Here is a 23,609-nt window from a genome sequence, read left to right on the forward strand (position 1 = left end):
TGCAATCTAGGGGGTACTTAACACCACTGCTTATAGTCCTCTAAGCTTAAAATGAGAATACATCTTCATTCAGCCTGCTGTCTTCATACCTGAGAACTCATACGGAAAAATACACCTATGTATTCATTCTCAGCTCTGTGGAGACTATTTAGAAATAATGCTTTCCTGCAGCTGCAATAATGAGGAACAATACAAAAAATGTGGGTCATACTCTTATAGAATTTTTCTTCTCTGGCTTCAAAACACTCAGCATTAAAACTGACAGCAAAGAGAAGAGTTCAATTAAAAAAGATAACAGAGAAAAAAAAGAGGGCGGTCAGAACAAGTAGAGAAAAACTGTGAGTAAACAGACAGATAAGTTTTGGTTATACAGAGCCAAATTAGATAGATGCACATAAATAGCATCATAGGATAACAATTCAGAACCAAAATATTCCTAGCCTACGTGATGAGTGCTGTAGATTAATAAAGAAAGAACCCATTTGAAAAGTTAGCTAGAAGCAGCTATTTACTGGTATGAGTTTAAAGATTTGCTAAAAAGCCAGTTAAACTTATTGAGCATAGCAATTACCTTGGAACTAGTCTGTGAGCCATGCAATTAGTGCTGCCATCAAAGGCTTAAAACACAGTTTGGTGACAGGTTCTCTTTTAAAGGAAACCTGGACTAAAGAAATGATGCTGTAGGGTAGCTTCCAAGAATACTAGTTACCATGTTCCTGACTTTAAAGCTTTCTCTGCCCTAGAATAATCATGACACTTAGAAAGTAAGAGTGAATAAGAACTACTGATCTGTGTGCTTATTGCTTAGAATGTACTGAAGTCTTTGGGTCATTATGATAGACAAGCGATTGACATTTTTAGAGGAATAGGTTAGCAGTGCCAACCACCACTCCCTTTCAGTACAGGTTTTTTGAAAGTGCCAGTACACACAACACAAATATTTTAGATTTTGCTGGATGTCAACTCCTGCTGCAACAGAATTATTTTTATTAATATTAAACAGGATTTATATAGCGCCAACATATTATGCAGCGCCGTACATTAAATAGGGATTGCAAATGACAGACTAATACAGACAGTGATATAGGAGGAGAGGACCCTGCCCCAAAGAGCTTACAAACTAGAATAACCCGATAATATATGCAGCACCTGGACCAATTAAAAAACACCAGCACTAAAAGCTTTCCATTGATGCCCTATAAGACAAGCTGCAGGGGTATATAGACCTTTTTATTTTTTTTTACATGCATGTAAAAAAGCTTTGTCATTTAAAAGCTAGCTGAAGATAACGGAGGCATGGAATGTATCAGACCACCAAGCAAACTGTTTAAGCAGCTGTTAAAGTCAACCTCATATTATTCCCAAAAGTACGAGAAGAAAAGCAGCAGGAGATTTAATAGGATTATCTTAGGGAAATGGTAAAAATGCCCCAAAAATTCCAAGCCAACTAACTTCTTGTCCCTTCGAGAATGTCTGCTGATACTTACAGATTTAGGATAAATTAGAACGCAGATAATAATAAATCTTTGTGCACTTCAGCAGTTAACACAAGATTTAAAGATTTTAAGGTTCAATCTGAATTAGCAAGTAGACCGATTATGGGACTGAAAAAAATCACTGGCATATAAAGTGCTCTGTTCCATGGTTTAAATGAATAATTGATCCTAAACTAAGTGAACAATTGCTGTCAATATTAATGATATAGTTTATATATATTTTATTCACACTGTGACTTTATCTGCCCTCAAAGGTTACAGTCTAGTCTAGTAGTCTACCATTAATTGGTAAGGCATTGGCATGACAGCCAATCTTGCCAATGGCCAGTCCAGACCTATAAGAAAAAACAAAAAGCTATAAACTATTCACCACATAAAAAGAAAAAAAAATACCACCTGATAAAGTAAAATGTATATTTATTTGCTATACATTATAAGTACCTCCAAATTTCACTAGATTGAATCCCCAAGCTGTTTACCAGAGTTAGGAGTAATAATAGAGTGTAAATATAAGAGGGGATAAAAGGATGTAAACCCTAAATATGAACTACTTGCTGATCATGTCAATAGTGTTCTGTGCAGAAGAGGAGGAATATGCTCTGCTAATTCTAACTGTAGGACTACAGATTAATTGGTACCTATGTTGCAGAGATTTGGCGTGATACAGTAGTTTAGTGAAGGACGATTAGGCATGGCTGACTCTATTCATTCCAAAATAAAAAATACTGCATTTCAGCCTAAAAGATGATTAGACAATGTCAAAAAAAAGTGTCTGGGTACATTTGCACATTTTATTATCTTTCTAACTGGAAGAATAATTTTTACGATGGAGGAAAAAAAAAAGGTGTAGAGTGTAGACCAGGAAACAGAATACAAGACATGCCTTCAACCCATAGAAAGTGTCTGGGAAAAATAAGACAAGCTGCTTTTAATGAATGTAGGAGGACGTATGTGAGATGTTCTGTCAAGTAGGAGGTTGCTATGGGAATTACTTGCTGTGTTATTTCCAAGCTACAGTCGTCATAATCTACCCGTACTATTTTTGGTACTTTTTTCCTGCTTTTATAGTGTGTGTTTTGTATTTCACATATTGTCCTTACTACCCTACTTTAAATAAAACTAAAAACTGATCTGATGATATACAGAAGAAATTGCCCTTTAATAATCACATAAAAGCATATTAAAACTCTAAGTACTGATCATTTACAGAAAGTAATACTAACAATAACTTGTTCACAGTTTTTGTGTAACTACACCTTATTTAACCTATTTTCTGTGGCACAACTAGAGGCCCATTTACACCAATGCATAGCCATCAATGCAATCCATGATAATGTTACATTATGTGTGTTGGTGCAATGGGGTTCAATTCATTCTAAATTACACTCTGTTTCAGCACAGCAAAATGTGCTACCGTACATTTCCAAAAAATTATGTGTGCCTGATTTTTAGTCTATAGTGGTGTGTTATGCATTATAATACATGATGCAAGTTAATGTGTGCATTTATAACACGACAGCAGGCTGGTAAAAATGGGCCTAAGCCAAATAATTATAAATAAAAATTGCCTCCCGCTGTCATATGGTTATTTATTGGTTTCTATTATAATATTCATTACACATCTCAAATGTATCCCCTACAGCTCAGACAAAAAATATTTGTTTTCTTTGGAAATTATTTGCATATTACAGCAAGCTGCTCATAAGTATTTAAATGGTACAAGACTTATGATTGACAATGGAATAATAAACAGATCCAAGTAATATTTTAAAGACTTTTGGGAGGATTAAGACATAAACACAATAAAAATTGTGTAAAGAAATACACACCCATCAGTACTGTGGAAGTGCATACATGAAAATTTATGACAACAGGTAGTTGCACTTCTTCTTGGCACCTATATTCTATTTAAAATGTTTACATGTAAAAGCCCAAGAGCACTGACAAACTGTCTGATATACCCTTCATAAGACAACTTTTTCTTTGCCCCTCTCTGATTGAGCTTCACTTATAATTGTTGCTTGACTTCCAATGACTTTTTGGCTCATCTCCAACAATTGCCATCCCCGTCCAATGTGACTGCCATCAATGACCAGGAAGACATATTTGATGGATTGTAGCAGGTAGCAGCTAGCAAAGACAAGTTGGGAGCAGGGGTAGTGATAGTACTAAAAAAAGATTTGGGACACCCTCTTATTTCAGTCAAAAATTTTGGGTTTCCCTTCCTATCTAAAAGACAATGGTCACCAGTACAACTGGAAGGATGAATCTTCTCAATGGGGATCCAGACAACAATACAATACAATACAAAAAACTTTTTGCCTGGATACACTTTGTCTCAAAATAATGGATGAACAAACTCTTACCATTAACACGGCAGCTCAGAAAAGACAATGGCCTCTTTATAGCTTTGAACTTGTACTTAAGAACAAATAGAAGCCTGCTCTTGGTGGCTTTGACCCTCATTGTCTACAGCAGTTTCAGCCTGAGGGCTCTCTTGACCTTTGTCTCCGGGGTCCTGCAAACAAGGCAGGGTGGGGGTGTAATTGGGGGCAATGGAATCCAGGGCACCCAACAGGAGGTTTAAAATGCATGCCCCACATCCCTGACCCTAATGATGCCAGTGGTCAATCATAAAGGGTCACAGAAGAAATAATCTACAGATCATCTCTTATCATGGAGTATGCACAGCTGAGAGTGAATCAATGCTTTATGCTTTAATCTTAACATAAAACTTTCTAAAATGGCTTTTGACACAAAGTATGAAAAAGTAAACTATATCTTCAGTTAAAGTTACTTAAAAAGATAGGATTATGGAAAATAGACCTAAGAATGTGCCGCCGCTCACAAACAATAAAAAACACCAATGTACTTAACTTACTTTGGAAAGCTGTTGCTCCGATCCAAATCCTAGTCCAAAAACCGTATTTGCTCTGCTGTCAGCCCACTGGCCAAACTTCTGTGATGTCTTTGTAAAAGTCATGTTGGGTGTTATTGTGCTGTTTATTATTACCTGTAATGCCAAAATAAAAAGAATTTTATTGATCTATGACACAGTAAAGATACAGGCTAGTGAAAGGTCAAAAGAACCTTCAATTTTAGATTTTATTCAGAAAAAATCTTGGTTGCCCAGTTTAAAAGGTTAGCCAGTAATCTCTTGTTCTAGAAATTCCATTTTTCTTGACAGTATACACTGCAGAAAATCTTTGTCCCAAGCACACACCTTATAGGCTTTTTCACTGTCTTTTATGTACAGAAATAATATCGTATCAAAGCATCAGTTAGGACTTTTGTGGATTTACATCTTCAAAGCCAACAATTAGATTCAAGTATACCTTGAAAGCATGATTATAGGTGAATAGGGTAAACAAAATTGTGCAGAAAATATTTCTGGGAACATTTCTATACATATTCTATATGTGCTGAGCATGCCAAATTATAGTGGATTAAAAGAGAACCCGATTTAAAGGCATATGTTGATGAACTTTAGTCAATGGCATCAGTCTGAGACACATGAAAAATCTTTCAGAATTCACGGAGCAATCCATTTAACCCGGAGTTGATCTTTGTCTAATCTGAATTTGACCAGTTTCAAGCAGGTTTTCATTTTATTAAACCTCTATTTTAGGGACTGGTGGCGTCCATGACCAAAAAGGTATATTTTATTCACAAGGATTAACGTTCAGGAATCCAAATACACTCAGTTCTTTTGCACTTGTGGGTTAGTCTCAGACTATATATGGTACAAATAACATTTATGATATGTGGTAATCACAAAATTGATTACAAATTAAAAATTTAAAGTGATTCACCTATAACATTTTATTTGACCAAACCCACTGGAGCCATGCATATCCATATTTTAAGTGAAAAAAAATTTCCAGATTTATGAAATTGGAATGCTGAGGGGCACAAAAAAGGACAAAAATAAAACTATTATAACACAAATTACATTTGCAACCCCTATTTTAAGTACAGCAAAGCATAATATGTTGGTGCTATATAAATGTTAACAATATATAAATATATATATATATATATATATATATATATATATATATATATATATATCAGTTGCATGCTTACCTTGTTAGGTCACATAGGTCGTATACAGAAATCGCTGCACTGATGGGTTATAGGAATCAGAAGGCAGATTTATAGCAAGCAGATTCTGTTCATATGCCCTTCTATAGTATTTTAAGGTCTGTTAAACAGCGCCGATAATCGTTAATCTCGCAGACAGTTGCTGGAGGGATGGGAATGAAATTAAGAATGTGATACAAATGTTAATCGGCAAGCTCAAGGTTAACTACCTGTTAGAGGCACCACAATACACTGGGTACATGATGTACAAGAATGCCCTTACTTCCATCTGAAAAGCTGAAAGCTTTATTACTATTTCAAACAAAAATTAGGACCCAATAGTGAAATTATTATTATGCTGGTTAGGAGTTAGGAAAGGGAGCTTCCACCAAACAATTTACAAACAGGAGATTTCCAAAAGGTAAAGGAAGTAGTCCTATCAAAACTTTTTATCTTTGTTTTGAACACAGGAAAGATCACTATACTTCCTGTCCCATTGGCAAGCATGCCTTTTTTATGTGTCATGCACTTCCAATGGTTCCTCTCTGGAGTCAATTTTCCATATAATTCATTCATAATGTATACAAGAAAATGTTGGCTATTCTCTAAACAAGCACTTTGAAACGGTAGTATAAAACATTTGGTTTAAGCTCATCATACGAGGTGATATCAAAACCAAGAGAAATGGCCACAGTCTCACTGTACACTCAAATGGTAACCAATTAAGTCATTTTTACTCCTCTCCGAATTGATATTTTCAACACATATTGATGGGTTTTAGAATACAGAAACAGGAAGATCATTGCAATTTGCAGGGTGAGAAAATGATGGTAAGTACCCTGACTAGTCACATAGGGCCTGATTTCATAATGCCCACCAAGGCTGGAGAAGATACACTTTCATCAGTGAAGCTTGGTGATCCAGAAAACCTAGAATGGATCTGGTGCCTGGTTCAAAACATTTGCTAGCAAATAGCAAATGACATTAAAGATATCCATTACAGGTTTGCTGGATCACCCAGTTTCACTGATGAAAGTGTATCTTCTCCAACCTTGGACAGATTTAATAATTCAGGCCCATAAAATTAGAAGGACAACTTTACGTTTACTAAATTTGTCCTTCACAGCCCAATAGTGTGCCTAACAGTGTTAAAAAAAAATGACCTAGCAATAGTGCTGCCAGGTTCTGAGTCTCTTCTGTGCCTACACAACATTTTTTTAAAAGGAATCGAGCAAGTGGTGAACATTTGTAATGGACGCATGCGTAGGTAGTACTAGGCTGTGTGGCCCCAGTAAGGCTCAAGAGTTGAGCTGAAGATAATTACATAACACTGCCAGGTATAGGGTTCAGTGAGATTGTCCTTTAGAGTGGACGTTTTAACAAAAAAATATATTATGACCCATTTCAATCCCCTCCCCAATCTCATTAATAGAAAAAAAGCTGACTGTTCCCAATAAATGTTAACTCTGTTCTCCCAATCTTCTATGATGGTTGCCTTCCTGCCTCCTCAACTAAACAAAATGACATAAAACCTTTTCCAGTATCCTCCAGGGATATCTAGGTCACATACACCAATGACATTATGAACTTATACCATATAGCACAGAATGTTGATCTTGTGCTGCATCATTAGGGAGTCAGCCGCAAGAATCAGGAAGAGACATCTGGCTTCCAATAACAGAAGTACAAACATGGCGGTGTGGGAGCATGTATGCAGCAACTGAGTGTGGATTACAACAGAATAATTTAGAATTTGCTGGGATGGCGAGTATGCTTATCAAGGTTTTATCAAATGTACAGGTAAAGGAAATTTTAATTATAGTTTGTTAAAATGGGTGGGCAGTCCACTTTAAGTCTTTTCCCCTTCAAAACAAAAAAATAAAAGTTGGAATTTAACTTATCTTCAGTATATTTTAAAAAGTAATAACAAGAACGGCTTATTTTAAAAGAACAGTTGTCTATTACATTAGACATCACTTGATGCTAATGAAACAAATAATTATACCAATCTAAAATTTTAACTGCAAAAAAGACCAATACTGTCACATGATTTATTCTTTTTCCATAAATCAGGTTTATGAAATATTCATATTTTTCATCAGGGATTTAATTAGTACCATTCTAAAATGTTATGTGCATAAAATCATCCTAAATGTTCAGTATTTGTAAAAAAATAAATAAATAAAAGGATTTATCCACTGCTGGATGGAAGGAATTAACCTTAAACTTGGATCACCAACCTGAAAAGGTCATTTCTATTAGAGAAAATGTTCAGCATAAACATTACATGTTAAATCAGGAAAGATCTATTCTGAAGAACTATTATGGGATACCAAAAAGGCAAGAAAAAATTTAGTACAAGGCAGATACATAACTATCCTGGGATTTGTAATATATTAATGACAATAAAGAAATTATTTTGCAAGAGTGATTACCTAAAAATATTCCCAGGAAATCCAACTTGATTAATCAATTCTTTGTTAAGCAAGCCATAAAATATTATGTGATGAATTTGTTTTGTCATTTACCTAATGAAAGACATATCAAATGCAAACCTGTCACATTAATATGCCCACACCCTTTAAATGATTATGAAATTGCTTTGTATACACCTAATCATTTTTGCTGGTTAAAGCAAATCTAGTTATCAGGCTTTGATCATTACCATGGCTCACAATGAATTTCTACATTCCTGTACATGTCCAGGCATCTAAGTCGCCAATAGCACACATGTCCTATATAGAACATGGGGATTGGCAGCACATGAAGCAGATAACGATAATGACATTGCTGACAACACATTTTTCAGGTATTACTCAAGAGTAATTATTGTCAAATGATATGGTTTTTCTTGAATGGTGGCAGAACTACTATAGGTGTATTGGAAGCTGCTTATGAGTCCAACAATTTAAAACGAACCACGTCTGCCCTGTCTAGTATTTGGACTTTTAGATTTTTTTCCTCTGCTTTGTTGATGTATTGTTTCAGTTAGACAGAGCAAACAGCAGTGTCCGACTTAGTATGGAAAACTAGTATGGGGCGGTGGAGTTGAAACATTTTTGCCAACTCCAGGTACTAAATAATAGCTTCCGAATCCAAAGCCCTTGAAAAACAATGGAAATTGTTCTTTTTTTAAAAGGAGTTCACAGCACTTGTGCTAAAGACCATTTTCAGATTGGAGACTTGATGACCATCTTTGGAGAATGCTTATTACTTAACCCCAGGTATAGGGCACCTGAGCTGATGAAAGTAAGGGCTTGGAAGCACAAAACTTGATGTACTGCAGAACCAACAAACAGAATGACTGCTGATCATCAGCAGGAGTTTAAAAATATACTTTCCTGATTATTGGACAACAAACAATACACACATCTTACCCAAGGAAGCTGTAACTGCACCACAACTTCATTGCTGGTGTAAGTATTGCCTAAAGCAATCCTAACAATAATGACAATACCAGTAAAAGTAATACCAAAGAGAAAAGCCATGCTTACGATTTTGAAAAGTAGTTCAAAATGGCAGTGTGTACAACTATTGAAGGCTCTTGTAAAACCATGCTCCCCCACTTCTTGTCCTGATGACAATTTACCCAGATAAGAGGGCCTATCTCAAACAGCAACAAAGCTAAAAAACTATTCTTTTTGGTATTACAGCAGAAGTCTTTAACCCCTTTCATCTTGTTATTAGTGTATGTGCCTTAGTTGCACACTCCTTTTGGTAAAACCATTCTCCATGGGACAAAGGGGAAATCTTTGTAATGGAGCCCCCAGTAGGAGGAATAACTCAATGGGGGTGTTAACTTTTTCCCAATCTATCCAAAACTAAATACTAAACATTTGGCTAGCCCCACACTTAAAACTGACTCTGATAAGCTTCAATTTCCAGAATGTGGATTTTTGAGTATTCCTTAAACAAGTTTTTTTTTTTTTAATTCAGAGCCACAAAAGGTTAGTTTATAAATGTTTTTTTGTTTTGTTTTTAGCTAAAGGCCAGTATTTGTAATAAGCAGAAGAACCTAACCCCGTGTAAATAATGTTATAAGGTTTGGAAATGTGAAGAATACAAATTCTCCCTCACTTGTCATTTACAAGAACACAATACAATGATGACTGCTTATTGACAGAGAAGCTTGTCATCACAAAACCATTAAGCAGCATATGTGACTCAGTCTTCATTATACCATCAATTCTTTACTCCGCAGATAGGAAGTGAAAATATTGGAGTAACAATTGAATTTTTTCTTCATTTAGCTGAGTCATTTTTACAGCTGATCAGGGTTCACTTATATATTCAGAACAATTTACACAGGCAATAAAAAAGTAGAACAAAAATCCAGGGCCCTGGAGTTTGAAGCTAATATTGTGTACCTGGAGTTGGAGTCAACAAAAAATGTATCCACTGCAAAAACCTCACAGTTCTACTAGATTCAATGTTTTATTCACACATAAAGGTAAATGCCAACCTATTGCACAACAAAAGCTACCGGTTAGCTTTTCCAAAAAAGGCTCAACAATTTTGGAGGAGGTCAGTGGCAATGTAAATCCATTTAAACAGAGAATTTTAAATGAGAAAATTAAATTCTAAAATATCATATTAAAGTTGTGCACAATAGGATTTAAACAGGGCTCTGTGCAGGCCACTCAAGTTTTATTTTAAACCTAACTCATTAGATTACATCTTTATGGACCAGGTTTTATGTACATTGGCAAAATATGCAGGAAAAGAAATAGGTTTATTATACTAAATTTAAAATGGTTTTGTTTGCTTTATCTTTGCATTCCACATGGGAGTTGTCAGAAAGATTCATGTAAAAATGACACATGTAATTTGGATATTTTGTTTCCCATTATAAAAGGGACAAGCACATTGGACCCAAACGATGTTGATCCATACTTTCTTTTCAAAATATCCAATGTCACGATGAAAGCAAAATGTAAATGTTGCGTACACTGTAGCTTGTTTCTTTACCTATCACTGAATGGGAAGTGAGGGCAAAATCTCTCCAATAGCAATAGCTTCTTTCTCCATTTCTTCCTAATATAACTTGGTTTTTTACACCTTTACCACCACTCAGCGTGTGCAAAGTAACTCTTCACAACCAAACATCTTGGAGATACCATTTGAGCTGTGCTTAAAAGTACGAAGCCATGGGGGTCAATATCACTTCCACTCTAAATAAAAAGCTCCACAATAAGATCAATTCCTACATCCTCTCCTTTTCCAATTTGTCTAAAATAGGAGCATTTAAAAGGTATATAGAAATATACTGTAATTGGCTGTCACTTTAAAAATGAAGTATGAGGAATAAAAACTTATATACACTTTGAAGGTGCCAATTAAAGCACATGATAAAATTGCCTATCTTTTAATGTCACTTGTGTTTGATACACGCTTGAGATTCTTCTAGTAACAGTAATGCCTAAAATGTTTGGCACCTAAAGGATTATAGTGTATGATATAGGTCGTCATTCAAAGGATAGGTTCTCAATCCTCGGCATTCTTGTTTCATATACACGAAGTGTCCGTTATTTTGTAAGTAACTGTATATGCTGTGATAGAAGCCGAATCCGCTGCACAGCTTATCAGAATATTACTGGTTTAAAGTATTAGAATACAGTGGGTACTAAGATCCAGCAATCATGATAACTTTTATGACAGCTTAATTAGGCAAGATTGGGATTAAAGAATAAGTGTTGTAAAACTAATATGTGATTAGGTGGCTGGCGTTTAACTTTAACTAAAAAATTACTTTTGTAAATGAATAGATACCATTTGTACAACAAACTTTTTATTTTTTTATATTATTATACATTATTTTATATATTATCATCCCTGAAGCCGCATCGTCCTCCACAGGCAGCCGCAAATCGAGGCCCCGGATTCCGCCTAGTTCCCGTCGGCGGCCCACGAGAATGCGATCCCAGCACACCGCTTTGCATCCTGCTTCTGCTGCCCCTGCTCTGCTGGGTGAGTCCTCATCTTGGGCTGGTGGCCTGTTTGTGGCCCCAACGAGGTACGAGGCATATTTCAGGCACGGTGCCACTTTCTACCAGTGGTCGAAAATCGAGGCCCGGCTTGGGCCTAACCTGCCCTGACGGCCTGTAAGGGTCCATCCACCAGCAATTGGCTACCCTGCCTTCATTACCTCTGCCCTGCCCCATGGACCACTACCTGGGGTGGTATCCTCCTCACCTTAGTCAGCTAGATAATTGCAGAAACCCTTTTATTGAAGAAGATGGCTAAAAGAAAAAATGATTAAAATATGCAATGATAAAATTGCATCGATGAAACGGTCAAATATAAAGCGGCACTTCGACACACGCCATACTACATTTGCATCGAAATATCCTGCGGGGGACAGCAGGAAAAAAGTATGTCAAGAGCTACTGTGCAGAGTGCAAACTAGTCAGCAGCAACTCTGTGTTTGGACCCAACAAGGTGACTGGAATTCGGCTAGCTTTGCTGGTGCTTTAGCAATTGTAAGAAACAGAACGCCATTCACAGATGGGGAGTATGTCAAAACAAATCATGCTTGATGTTGCCAATGAACTTTTTGATGACTTTTCGGATAAAGACAACATAATCAAACAAATAAAAGACATGTCTCTGTCGGCAAGAACTGTTCACGATCGTACCATCATGATGGCAAATCAAATTTAGGCAAAAAAAGTGAAGGACATAAATGCAGCACCATTGTTTTCTCTCGCTTTGGATGAGTCAACAGACGTAAGCCATTTATCCCAGTTCAGCATGATTGCAAGGTATGCAGTCGGTGACACACTACGTGAGGAAAGTCTTGCTGTTTTGCCTATGAAAGGGACAACAAGAGGGGAGGATTTATTCAAGTCTTTCACTGAGCTTGCTAAAGAGCAATATCTACCGATGGATAAACCTATTTTGGTGTGTACTGATGGTGCTCCGTGCATGGTGGGGAAAAACAGAGGATTCGTAGCGCTTCTTCGTGAACATGAAAAGAGACCCATCCTAAGTTTTCACTGCATCCTACATCAGGAGGTGCTTTGTGCTCAGATGTGTGGCAAGCAGCTTGGTGAGGTGATGTCGCTGGTCATTCAGGTGGTCAACTTTATTGTTGCCCGAGCTTTAAATGATCGCCAGTTTAAAACACTGCTGGATGAAGTTGGGAATTATTATCCTGGTCTGCTTCTGCACAGCAATGTGCGTTGGTTGTCAAGAGGGAAGGTGCTCAGCCGTTTCGCGGCTTGTCTGAGCGAAATCCGGACTTTTCTTGAAATGAAAAACGTCGAGCATCCTGAGTTAGCTAACACTGAGTGGTTCCTGAAGTTCTACTATCTCGTGGACATGACTGAACATCTGAACCAGCTCAATGTGAAAATGCAAGGCGTTGGAAATACAGTCTTATACCTTCAACAAGCAGTGTTTGCATTTGAAAACAAGCTAGAACTCTTTAATCGCCGACATTGAAACAGGTCGTTTACTACACTTTGAAAAACTAGGAGAGTTTAAAGATGCATGCACAGTAAGTGACCCTGATCAACATCTTGATCTTCAGCAGCTAGCGGGCTTCACATCTAATCTCCTGCAGTCATTCAAAGTGCGCTTTGGAGAATTTCCTGATTCTAATTTGTCTTTTTAAGTTCATCAACCATCCACATGAGTGTGCAGTGGACAGCGCCGCCCTGAGTTACATCCCCGGAGTCTCCATCAGAGATTTTGAGCTACAAGCTCCTGACCTGAAGGCCTCAGACATGTGGATGAAAAAGTTCAAGTCACTGAATGAAGATTTGGAAAGACTTGCACAACAGCAAACACAAGTAGGGAGAAATGAAAAAACCTCAACCTGCAGACCAGCTGATTGTCAAAACTTGGAATGCGCTTCCCGTCACATACCACACACTGCAGAGTGTGAGTATTGCTGTACTGACAATGTTTGGCTCTACGTATGCATGTGAACGGTCTTTCTCACATCTAAAGAACGCTAAGACCAACCTACGATCACGTTTAACGGATGGAAGTCCCAAAGCCTGCATGAAACTTAACCTCGCCACGTATCAACCAGACTACAAAGCCATCAGCAAAACCATGCAGCACCAAAAGTCGCATTAATGGTAAGAAGTACTTTAATAATCATTGGTTAGCAACAGCATAACAACGTTATTAAAAAGAATTCAGAGACTTATTGTACTTTAAAAGTGTTGGTATTACATAAAATGCAGACATTTACTTGTATTTAGTTTTAAACATATTGTATGGCTCTCACAGAATTACATTTTAAAATATGTGGTGTTTATGGCTCTCTCAGCCAAAAAGGTTCCCGACCCCTGCCTTAAATTATCTGAATTCTTATTCCTACACAGTAAAAAAAAATGTAAATGTTAGTTTACAATAGCATGCCAGGTAGATTCTTATCACTTTACTGATCAGTGGTGTCCCATGGCCATAGTACCCTGAACATGCCCTAGATTTCCTGCCAGGTATACTGAATTTCAAGATAAAAATGAGTTTGGACACTTTCAGCCCAATCAACTACTAATGAAACGTATTGTACATATTGTACAAGAAATAGGTTTGCACATGGGATAAAATGGAATAAACATGGAGCACAGAAACAATCAGGATGCACATTACAAGGAGTTAAGCTGATTTGTTGGGTATAACGGGTGGGTATTTTATTGCTGGCTTGGAGGGTATAATGGTGGCTGGAAACATATTGGTACCGGGAGATCATAAGTGTGGCTCACTGACATATTGCCATAAAACTACATGGGGAACATTAGGTACCATAATGATGATCAGGAATATGCCTTCCAGTAGTAAAAGGTTGGTCAGACATACATAGAATCTACTTTTTGCAACCTAAATGTGTTTCATAAAAATCCTTCTATTAACACGTGAAAAAAATTAGTATTAGTGTTTTGAGGGATTAGTATCAAACAAACTGATTGCATGAAGTAATCCCCAACTCTTGTTTGGATGTTGGGGGTTTTGTCCCCTTTTATTCATCTGCAAAACATAAACAGAAAAACATCCAGAGTTTTCCCTCCCAGTGGATAAGCATCATCACTAATATAAATAAATACATTTAGCGCCCTGGTTTTCTCTAGAACTTGGAGCAAAATAACCAAATTTCTGAGAGACCTCTTTGGCTCTGACTGCCTTACAGCTTTCTCCTTAACCCATTTGGCCTCTTTCTGCTTCCTAGCCACCTTCTAATTCTGGCCTGCCAGAGGGACGGAGCATTTGGCCCATCTATTCCTTCCAAGACACTCTGGCTCTGGATCTCAATAAAGGGCCAGAAGTCTGCAGCACAACACATATTTGGTGCCTTATCCAGGCCCGGTATCCCCTTTTCCTTGTAAAATTAGGGAAACACCTTGAAATCACCTCCAGACCCAGTTCTACACTTCTCACTATGCTACAATGTATGTGCAGAGTGGGATGCCGAAATTGGAGGGTTTGGCATCATGTAGCACAATTTCTGGCCTGGAAAAAGGGAATGGTCCACTGATTTCTTCAAGGAATGGCTGTGCCTGAATCCTAAATAAAAAGCTGCAAATATACAGTAATACACCTCTCCAGGCTCTGTAATTAATTTTCCAGGAGAAATTGCACTGCATGATACCAAATACTCAGTAAATTTGGCATCCCACTTTTCCTTCTTCCACAGTATGCAAATGTAAAGTGCAAGAAGTAAAGTGATATTGTAAAACTTGTAATACCCCAATATCATATAGTGCTACTCAGACTGGGGTATGGATATTTACTCTGGGCCTCAACTATGATGTACTCAGCAGGGAAGGATAAGGAGAAGAAAATTTGAGCTCAGTAATCACTATATTATAGGGTGATTATTATAAGTAATGTATTTTTATACATTATTTCCAAATCTTGCGATAGTCTGATAGTGGCTTTACCTGTCCAAAAGACAGCTGACTATGGCTATAAAAGATGTTTCTATAACTATAGTCAGCTGTATTACAATAAAGAGCATTGCAATCAATCACTTTTGTTGTAAAGGAATCATGTAACATGTTAATGATTACTGTAATTCAAGCCCTTATAGAAAACATCTTCCTAATTCTGTTTCAGACCTCATTGTGCCTCAAGCCAATGCAAAGGGGAAATACATTTGCAAGCTGTGGGGAACTAAACAGAAAAAGCGAAAAGCAGCAAACCAAAATTGTGTGGGCAGCAACAAGCCTGGAGGAATATCTGGCTAATGAACACAGGCACAGTGAGGGGTATCCACAATAACACATTCTGCTTGAGCAAGAGGAAGAAGTGGGTGCGTCCTCTCACCAGGAACTGCTGAATAATAATACCAAGCTAATTATCCATAATAAAATAAGATATTGATTCACATTCTTGGATTGTGCTTTAAGGAAAAGCATTTCTACTCTTCGCCTCTTAATTCTGGTTGGCATTAACAAAATAAATGATAGTTTTTATAGGAGGCTTTTGGAATTCTATTTTTCTAATTCCCTTATTATTTGGTAATGAGAACAAGATGCAATACAACTGCCGTCATTTACTATCATGCCCTCGTTTCCCATAAAATCATTATGCATAATTGTGGTAGTGCAGATATACTGGAAGGGAATGGTCTCTGTGTTCACATCAGCAGCTATAAATGGTTGCAGTCACCTCTACAAGAGTTTACAAGCACTAATGTCCTGCCACATTTTACCAAGGATAATTATGTCAAACTGTATAAAAACTTTAATTGGCTAAATTTACGGTGCCCCGGTTCGATCGGGTCACCCCACAAAGCTGTAAGTCTGCAGGGAAACTGACACTTTTATGGAATGGAGTGTTTAATTACCCAGAGAATATTACAAGTATGTTTTCACAGGATTGTGCTAATGCAGAGAGGTAACATTGCTAGGACTGCCATGACGGACCACATATACTTAAATTCGTATTATTGCAGGTGTTTTATTATAATACTGATCATGAAATAGTAATAATATAACTAAAATTTGGGCACAAAAGTTTTCTTTAAAAATATTCCTAAAATATTCCTAAATAAATACTAATTAATACAGAGACTATTCATCACCCACAGGAAGACTGGTGTATATTAGGGGAAGCTTCTATACAGAAGCAATGCTCCACTCTGGATTACTAAACACATCTTGAAGAAATTCACAAAGAAAACCACGATTTAAAAGAACAACACATGACTTCTATTAGGTTTTGGATATAGAAGGGAAGGATTAAAATATCTATTATAGTTTAATTTGGTAAGGGAACCAAGAGGTGGTATAGATGGGGGGGGGGATACCCTCCAAGGATGTCACTATTTCACAAATATTAATGTAAACTTTGTACCCTCCTATGTTACCTGGATTATAAACTTATCTTGTAATAAGATATTTCAGGTTGTATACTCCTATTACCTTCGGTTATAACTTTATTTACTGGCTTGGTCTGTTTTGTATGTTTATTGTTTTTTTATTCATATAAAACCTTTAATAAATACTGCACTAAAACCATAAAAGATGTTCCCTTTTTTATGGTTTTAGTGCAGTATGTGTCCTTTTGAAGAGATTCACCCTTCTTTTTTCCAAGTGACCAAAGTCCAATATCCACAAATTATTCAATTTAGGGTTGTCAACAGAACAAGAGGTGAAAGTAAATTTACATCCTAGTGAAAACTAAGACCCATTCTTTTTATTTTGTAAGGATTTTCTCTAACTTCCTTTTCCATCTCCAGAATAGAATGTAAAGGGAAATTTCCCCAAGACACAAACATAAAAAAAGGCTACCACGTAATTCTAAAGCTACGAATACATTAAACACCAAATACTAATCACTTATCGATGTGTACTCCGACTTTAGCCTTGAGTTCTCCAATTTTAATATTTCCATGAAGCTGTGCTGGCTGTGAAGAGTAACTGGTGTAATCCATTGTTTATTATGTTGCCTGGGTATACATAATAAAGTTATGTCCTACAAAGTTTAATTGATCTAGCATATATGATGGAACATTTTCATTTTGTTTATTCCTCTATTCTGTCTAACAATAAAATACTACCTTCCTTAGCGTGGGCAGCAATTACGTGCAAAACATCTATGTAATGATAAAGACTTTCCTTAACAAGTCAATATTATTATATATAGCACAGTTGTATCAAGGTTAATGAACCTACCGCTAGCTTTTACAAAGAATATATAAATAGGACATACATATTAAAAAATAAATCTCAACTTGGTATTCTCATGCTACCAGGAAGGTTTGCAGGTATTTACAAATATATCCTAATTTAAATTGGGTTAATATATCTTTAGAGAAACTTCAAAAAGGGATGAAGCATTTAGACATAAAATCAAATTTAAAACATTTTATTAAGATGGTCACATTTCCTATGTAGGGTTTACTAAAGTGGATCAATGCTCTAACACATTGTTTCTCAATTAATTAAAATTAATAATAATATTAATAATAATTGTGTTTAGTACTCAGAATGTATCATTGTACAAAGGTTACATATTGTTCAATAAATGTTAGCAACAGGGCTATGAAATATAGCAGATCCCCAATTGCTGGCTCACTAAATATAATTTAGTTAAGTTTTTGAGATTACTTTTTGGATGTGCACAACTTTAAAAAAGGCTGATCTTTAAAAGCACATAACCTGCAATCAATTGAGTGGAGAAAGGCATAGCAGCTTGATGCATGGCACATAGTATACCAGTGTCTTTCAAGCAGGGTTCCACCAGAGATTGCTAGGGGTTCCTCGAGCAATGAACAACGTGTGCTCTCAGGTCAGTTTAGTTGACACCAATAACATCAATTCTTTAGCGCTGTGGATATAGTAACTATGGCAGAGGTTCCTTACGATCTGAAAGTTAATTCAAGGGGTTCCCCCATGTTAGGAAACACTGAGGTATACCCTCATTTAACTTTCTGCATGGTGCCACTGAGCAGCAGGCTTAGATGGGCAGAACTTCAATTCAGTTCTGACTCCTTTACTTCTCTCTTCTCTACTTTGAAAGAATTATCTTGATCCCTACTGAATGAAGAAAAAACTAATTTGCAGAAAATTAATTGCTAATGCATTGCTAAACTGACATTAAACACCACCACCAAACACTAAAAAAAACTGCCTTTAAGACATTGATAGTCCTGAGAACAGTCATCTTAGTAGATATAGGAGGCTCATCTGCAGCCCCCAACGTCCCCATGGATAAAAATAGTTAGTATATGTAATGCTACAGGTCATTGCCAGAGACTGGTAACACATTGGCCCCTATTTAATAAAGCTCCCCAAGGCTGGAGAGGATACACTTCCATCAGTGAATCTGGGTAATCCTGCACACCCGAAATGGATTTCTTAAAGGTCATTTGATATTTGTTAGCAAATGTTTTCAATCCAAGACCAGATCCATTCCAGTTTTGCTGGATCACCCAGATTCACTGATGAAAGTGTATCTTCTCCAGCCTTGGAGAGCTTTATTAGATCAGACCCCTTGTTGGAGCCAGTGATATGCTATAGGTGTACGTATGTTGCTGGAGATATGCCGCAGGAGACTGTCAGAGACTAAGAATGTATTACAAAAGAAAAAAAAACACTGGTATTACAGTTACTTTACAAATCAATGTTGCCAGTACATGCTGCAAAAGTCCAATGGAACCCATCCTGGGGTCCTTTGTTACATATGGTGTTGCCACAAAGACACCAGGATGGTTATCAGGGTTACAAAAAAAAAGGACAATTTTTAATATTATTACTATTATTTCTAACAAAGAGTATTTATGTAGTGCTAACATATTACACAGCACTGTAACTTAAATAGCGGTTGCAAATACCAGACAGACAGATACAGGAGGAGGAGAGGAGAGGGGAGATATAGAGTGGTTGGTGAGTAATGAAGGTTTTAGGAGACAGAAGAACATGGGTAGGCAAGATTGAAAAGATGGGTTTTGAGTGGTATTGTAAATGAGCAATAGTAGTAGCAAGCTAAATATGACATAGAAGGCCATTATTTAATTATTTAAGTCCAACTCTGCTGATAAAAGCCTAAATATCTGCATTCTCAGAGCTGCTATATTAAATAAGAACTGTTTTTACAGTCAAAAGAAGTGGAAGAGTGGAGGACCACTGTTCCTTATGCCTTATGCAATGATTTTGTAGGTGTTTAAATAATTCACTATCCTTGAGCCATACCAAGATTGTAGACATAAATGGTTTCAATGGTTGACCATGCTTTGAACATAAAAGCCCCCCTACTAAAAGCATTTCATATTGTTTGTATATACGCCAACAGAACTATTTAAATATATAATAAAAAACTGCAAATGTATAAGCATTCTCACAATAGTCACAAATAAAACCCTTGGATATGTGTGAAATGTAATTTCCTGTTTTTTAGGTTGCCTTTTGCAGGGGGAATCAAAAGAGAAAAATAACGTAGGAACATTTGATCAGAAAGAGGAGAATATGACCTAAGAACATTTAATCCTAACGGCAGGTTCTATACTACAGCAGGTTCAAGCAATCCCAAACGGATCTCGGCAAGGTGCCAGTGGCTTGGACAATGCACTGAACTGCTCACTGGTGCCCCAATGTATTCTCCATGGCACTGCCATGGATAGAAGGTATATGCAGTGTCTCTTCGAGGCATCTATATACTGGCATGAGAAAGTGGTAACAACTCAGCAAACTCACTGCCAGACTGAACACGACCTAAGAGTAAACACCCTAGGAACATTCGATCAGAAGACAAAATTCCCTGGGTATATTCCATCCCAAGAGAAAAACACCTGAAGAAGAATATCTGAATAAAATAATACCTGAAGAATATCTGAGAAAAATACACTAGGAACATTTGATCAGAAAGGAAAATACCCCATGGATAATAGATCCCAAGGGAAAACGCCCCAGGAACAATTGATTATTTATTACTTATTGTGCAAAATATTCATAATGATAATATGTAAATTTTACTGGTTAATTCTTACTTGGGAAACATAACTAAACCCTACCAGGGTTACATACATATGTTTTATTACTAGCAAAGGGAAAAACATTTAGCAGGATGGGAGATTCAAAGACAAAGCACTAATAAATATGCTGCAAACTGAAAATTTTTAGCTATGTGCTTCATTTTATCAGAGCCTGGAGAATGGGGTTGGTCTGCTTTTAAGAAGTAAAAAAAAAAAAAAAAACAGTGCCAATCAGTCTGATCCTGATAATAAGTCTGATTACTTCATTAGTGGCAGACAGATAAAGAGCACTGTAATAAGTACCATGCTTTCATGTGAAAGTTGAATTGGACTGCGTACGTGTCATCAGTAGCCTGAGAGACAAGTGAGTCATTCCTGAAATGTGTAAATCCCACTCATGGTTCAATGCAGAGATCCAGGCACATTAGAAAGTGTTAGTTAAGCTTGAGGGTGCTCATAAATGGAAACGTGGCAATAACAGGGAAGAGGCCCAGTGTCTCATCTACGCATCAATATGTCAGTATAAATCACACAAGTGACGCATTGCTTAGTGAATCATTGGCAATATTACTAGTTACTAGTTATTACTAGAATTATGGAATTCATATTCTTTTAGAAAGCCCATTATAAATTATATTGATTTATGAATAACTGGAATACCTGAAAGGTAAAAAGGTTGAAAAACACTGCTCTGGACATTATGGACATCTAGAGTTGATAAAGTGTATGCAAAAAGCATATGTAATCCTTTGATGTGCTAGTAGCATTTACTTTCTTCTAGAATGTGGGGAGAGGAGCTGTGTCAGAGGACCAGTGTTGTCACACCATAGGCTGCTCCACATGTATGGCATACTTATACCCTCTTTACTTTCATTACATATGGTTGTGTTGGACACCAAGTATGAACTACCTCTGGTGCCCAAAACAAGAAATCTAGGTAGTATGGGGGAACTTCTTTTGGAGATCAATCAAGATGCCCTTATTTTTATGGGGTCAAGAAGCTCAGCCAAGAATAATAATACACATGCACAAAGATTTTAAACAGCAACACAGTGAAAAGAAGGCTTTTATGAATCCATAAAGCCACCTACCCACTCACAGCAAAATACCATTGTGCCAAATGCTGAGGTATTGTCTTTTCTCTATCTAAGGAAGGAGACGGGACATATTGGGGAAGTTCTGAATCTGGGGGACCCCTAACCTATTCCTAAATCCCTGAAAAAGCTATATATTAAATTAAATGAATACACTCTAATAGCGTGCTTCATTGAGAAAAGCAATCAACATCAATCACAATTACATAACACCTGCCGATGTTTATACAATGTTCTACTATCACTAAATGACCAATTGACCTGCTGCAGAAATAGCAACAGGAATGCCAGCTGACATCATGACCAAATTGTGACTGATGAGAACTACATTGCTCGACATTGAGGCTGATCAGGGTTATATTGCTGACCAATGACAGATTTACTTTTGGAGACATTATTTTAGAAGTTAGTATGTGTGGACCAGGGTATATTACAAAGAAAGGGGAAAGCTCTACCAACCCCCACTTGGGTGGTATTTTACACAAAGAGGATAGGTTGCACAGATAAGTGTAGGGTGATATAGTAAAGGACGCTGCACTATTTTTTAACATTTTTTTAATGGACAGTACAGCAGCTAAGATGTGATTGTTGACATCAAATTAAAATTTGAACTATAGTTCAGCTTTGGAATGAGCGATCAGGCAGAAATTTACTTGCCCACCTGATCGCTTTCGTCTTTTGAGCAAATGCTGAGCTATGCATGTAAAGCTCAGGGTACGCTGCCAGATATGAGCCGTTATCTTGGCCTGCCTATCAAAATGGCCTAAGATCCGGACACACATAGGAGGAATAGATAAAAGAGATTTAAAGATAATTGTACATTGGACATCATGTGTCTATCCTGCAATAAAGAACCTACTCGGTCACATAATTTTTAGATTCAATTTCGCTTTAACCACAAAAATTCAAGAGAGAAAAGACCTGATTCGAACTGACCCTAACATATCCCTACACAATTTTTCACTGACCCTTTGGTTACCCCATGCACTTTTTTTTTTAGAAGTTAGAAACCGTGAAAAAGTCCCCCAACAAAAAAATATTTGCTGTTGCAACCCTGCTGACTATAGTTCAGTGCACTGAAGTGCATTGTGGTTTCAAAAATCTAGTAAATTCTAGTGATTTGGCTTATTCTGCTATAATTTAGCCAATACCAGTGAATTGAAAATTCACCCCAAACCTCATCCCATTGAGTACATACATGTAGATGCTCTTGTACCTGTCACTGAACACTGTACCTGTGTGAATGAGACTAAAAAGCAACTGATTTCTGTATTGTTGAAATAATACTACAAGTAACCGAACAACTGGGAGAAATAATAGCACAGTTTGTAAAAGTGCACAGCAGTACACGAAATGTCAACATTCTGTTAGATATTAGAATACACAAATGATCTATGCACTAAATGACGCCAGCGTATAATAAGGCTGGGGGTTTTATGTGTTCTTTATAATAGACTTTAAAGAAATGGACCCTTTGAAGAGTGTGAAACCTTTAATTGGACCAACATGAAAGGGATTCATGGCTGCCATTTCACATGAGCTTTAGACACCACAGAAGGTCTCTTCTGCAGAAGAAGGATGGAACAAAAGGCAAGATATCCTTGATTTTAACATCTGAAGGGATTTTTTTCTACCACCGTAAAGGCTTATAGATAAAGCTGTCTGAATATACCTTTGTCCATTTTGTAGATTGCTGTGCTGGAATAAATGACAAAACCAAAAAAAACAAGTATTTCTAAATAATGTGACAGCAATCTTTGCTCTACAAGTAGCCTTAGATTAAAATGTCTATTCAGGCAAACCTAAATATTAGCCATTTACAACTTCACCTATAGTAGAACTTACGTGTTGATGCTGCCGTTTTCTTGATTAGGAACAGAGCAGTTTAAAATATATTTTTCAAGTATTGGTAGAAAGCATATGTACTCCACAACCTTAAAGGAATCCAAATAAATCATGTATACTGTGGTTAGAACCCCAGCCACGTTAAATTGTGGTGTCCCTGCG

General features: G+C 36.9%; 1 protein-coding gene across 2 annotated transcripts in view; it reads right to left on the reverse strand.

Moving 5' to 3' along the window:
- Positions 1 to 23,609, reverse strand: part of HOMER2 (homer scaffold protein 2) — a 107,400-nt gene that overhangs the window by 46,525 nt on the left and 37,266 nt on the right. For both annotated transcript variants that reach the window (XM_072402439.1, XM_072402438.1), the window contains one exon: positions 4,378 to 4,509. In XM_072402439.1, coding sequence (XP_072258540.1) covers positions 4,378 to 4,509 — 132 coding nt within the window. The remainder of the gene's footprint in view (positions 1 to 4,377; positions 4,510 to 23,609) is intronic.

This window comes from Pyxicephalus adspersus, chromosome 2, assembly GCF_032062135.1.
Source record: "Pyxicephalus adspersus chromosome 2, UCB_Pads_2.0, whole genome shotgun sequence".
NCBI lineage: Eukaryota > Metazoa > Chordata > Amphibia > Anura > Pyxicephalidae > Pyxicephalus > Pyxicephalus adspersus.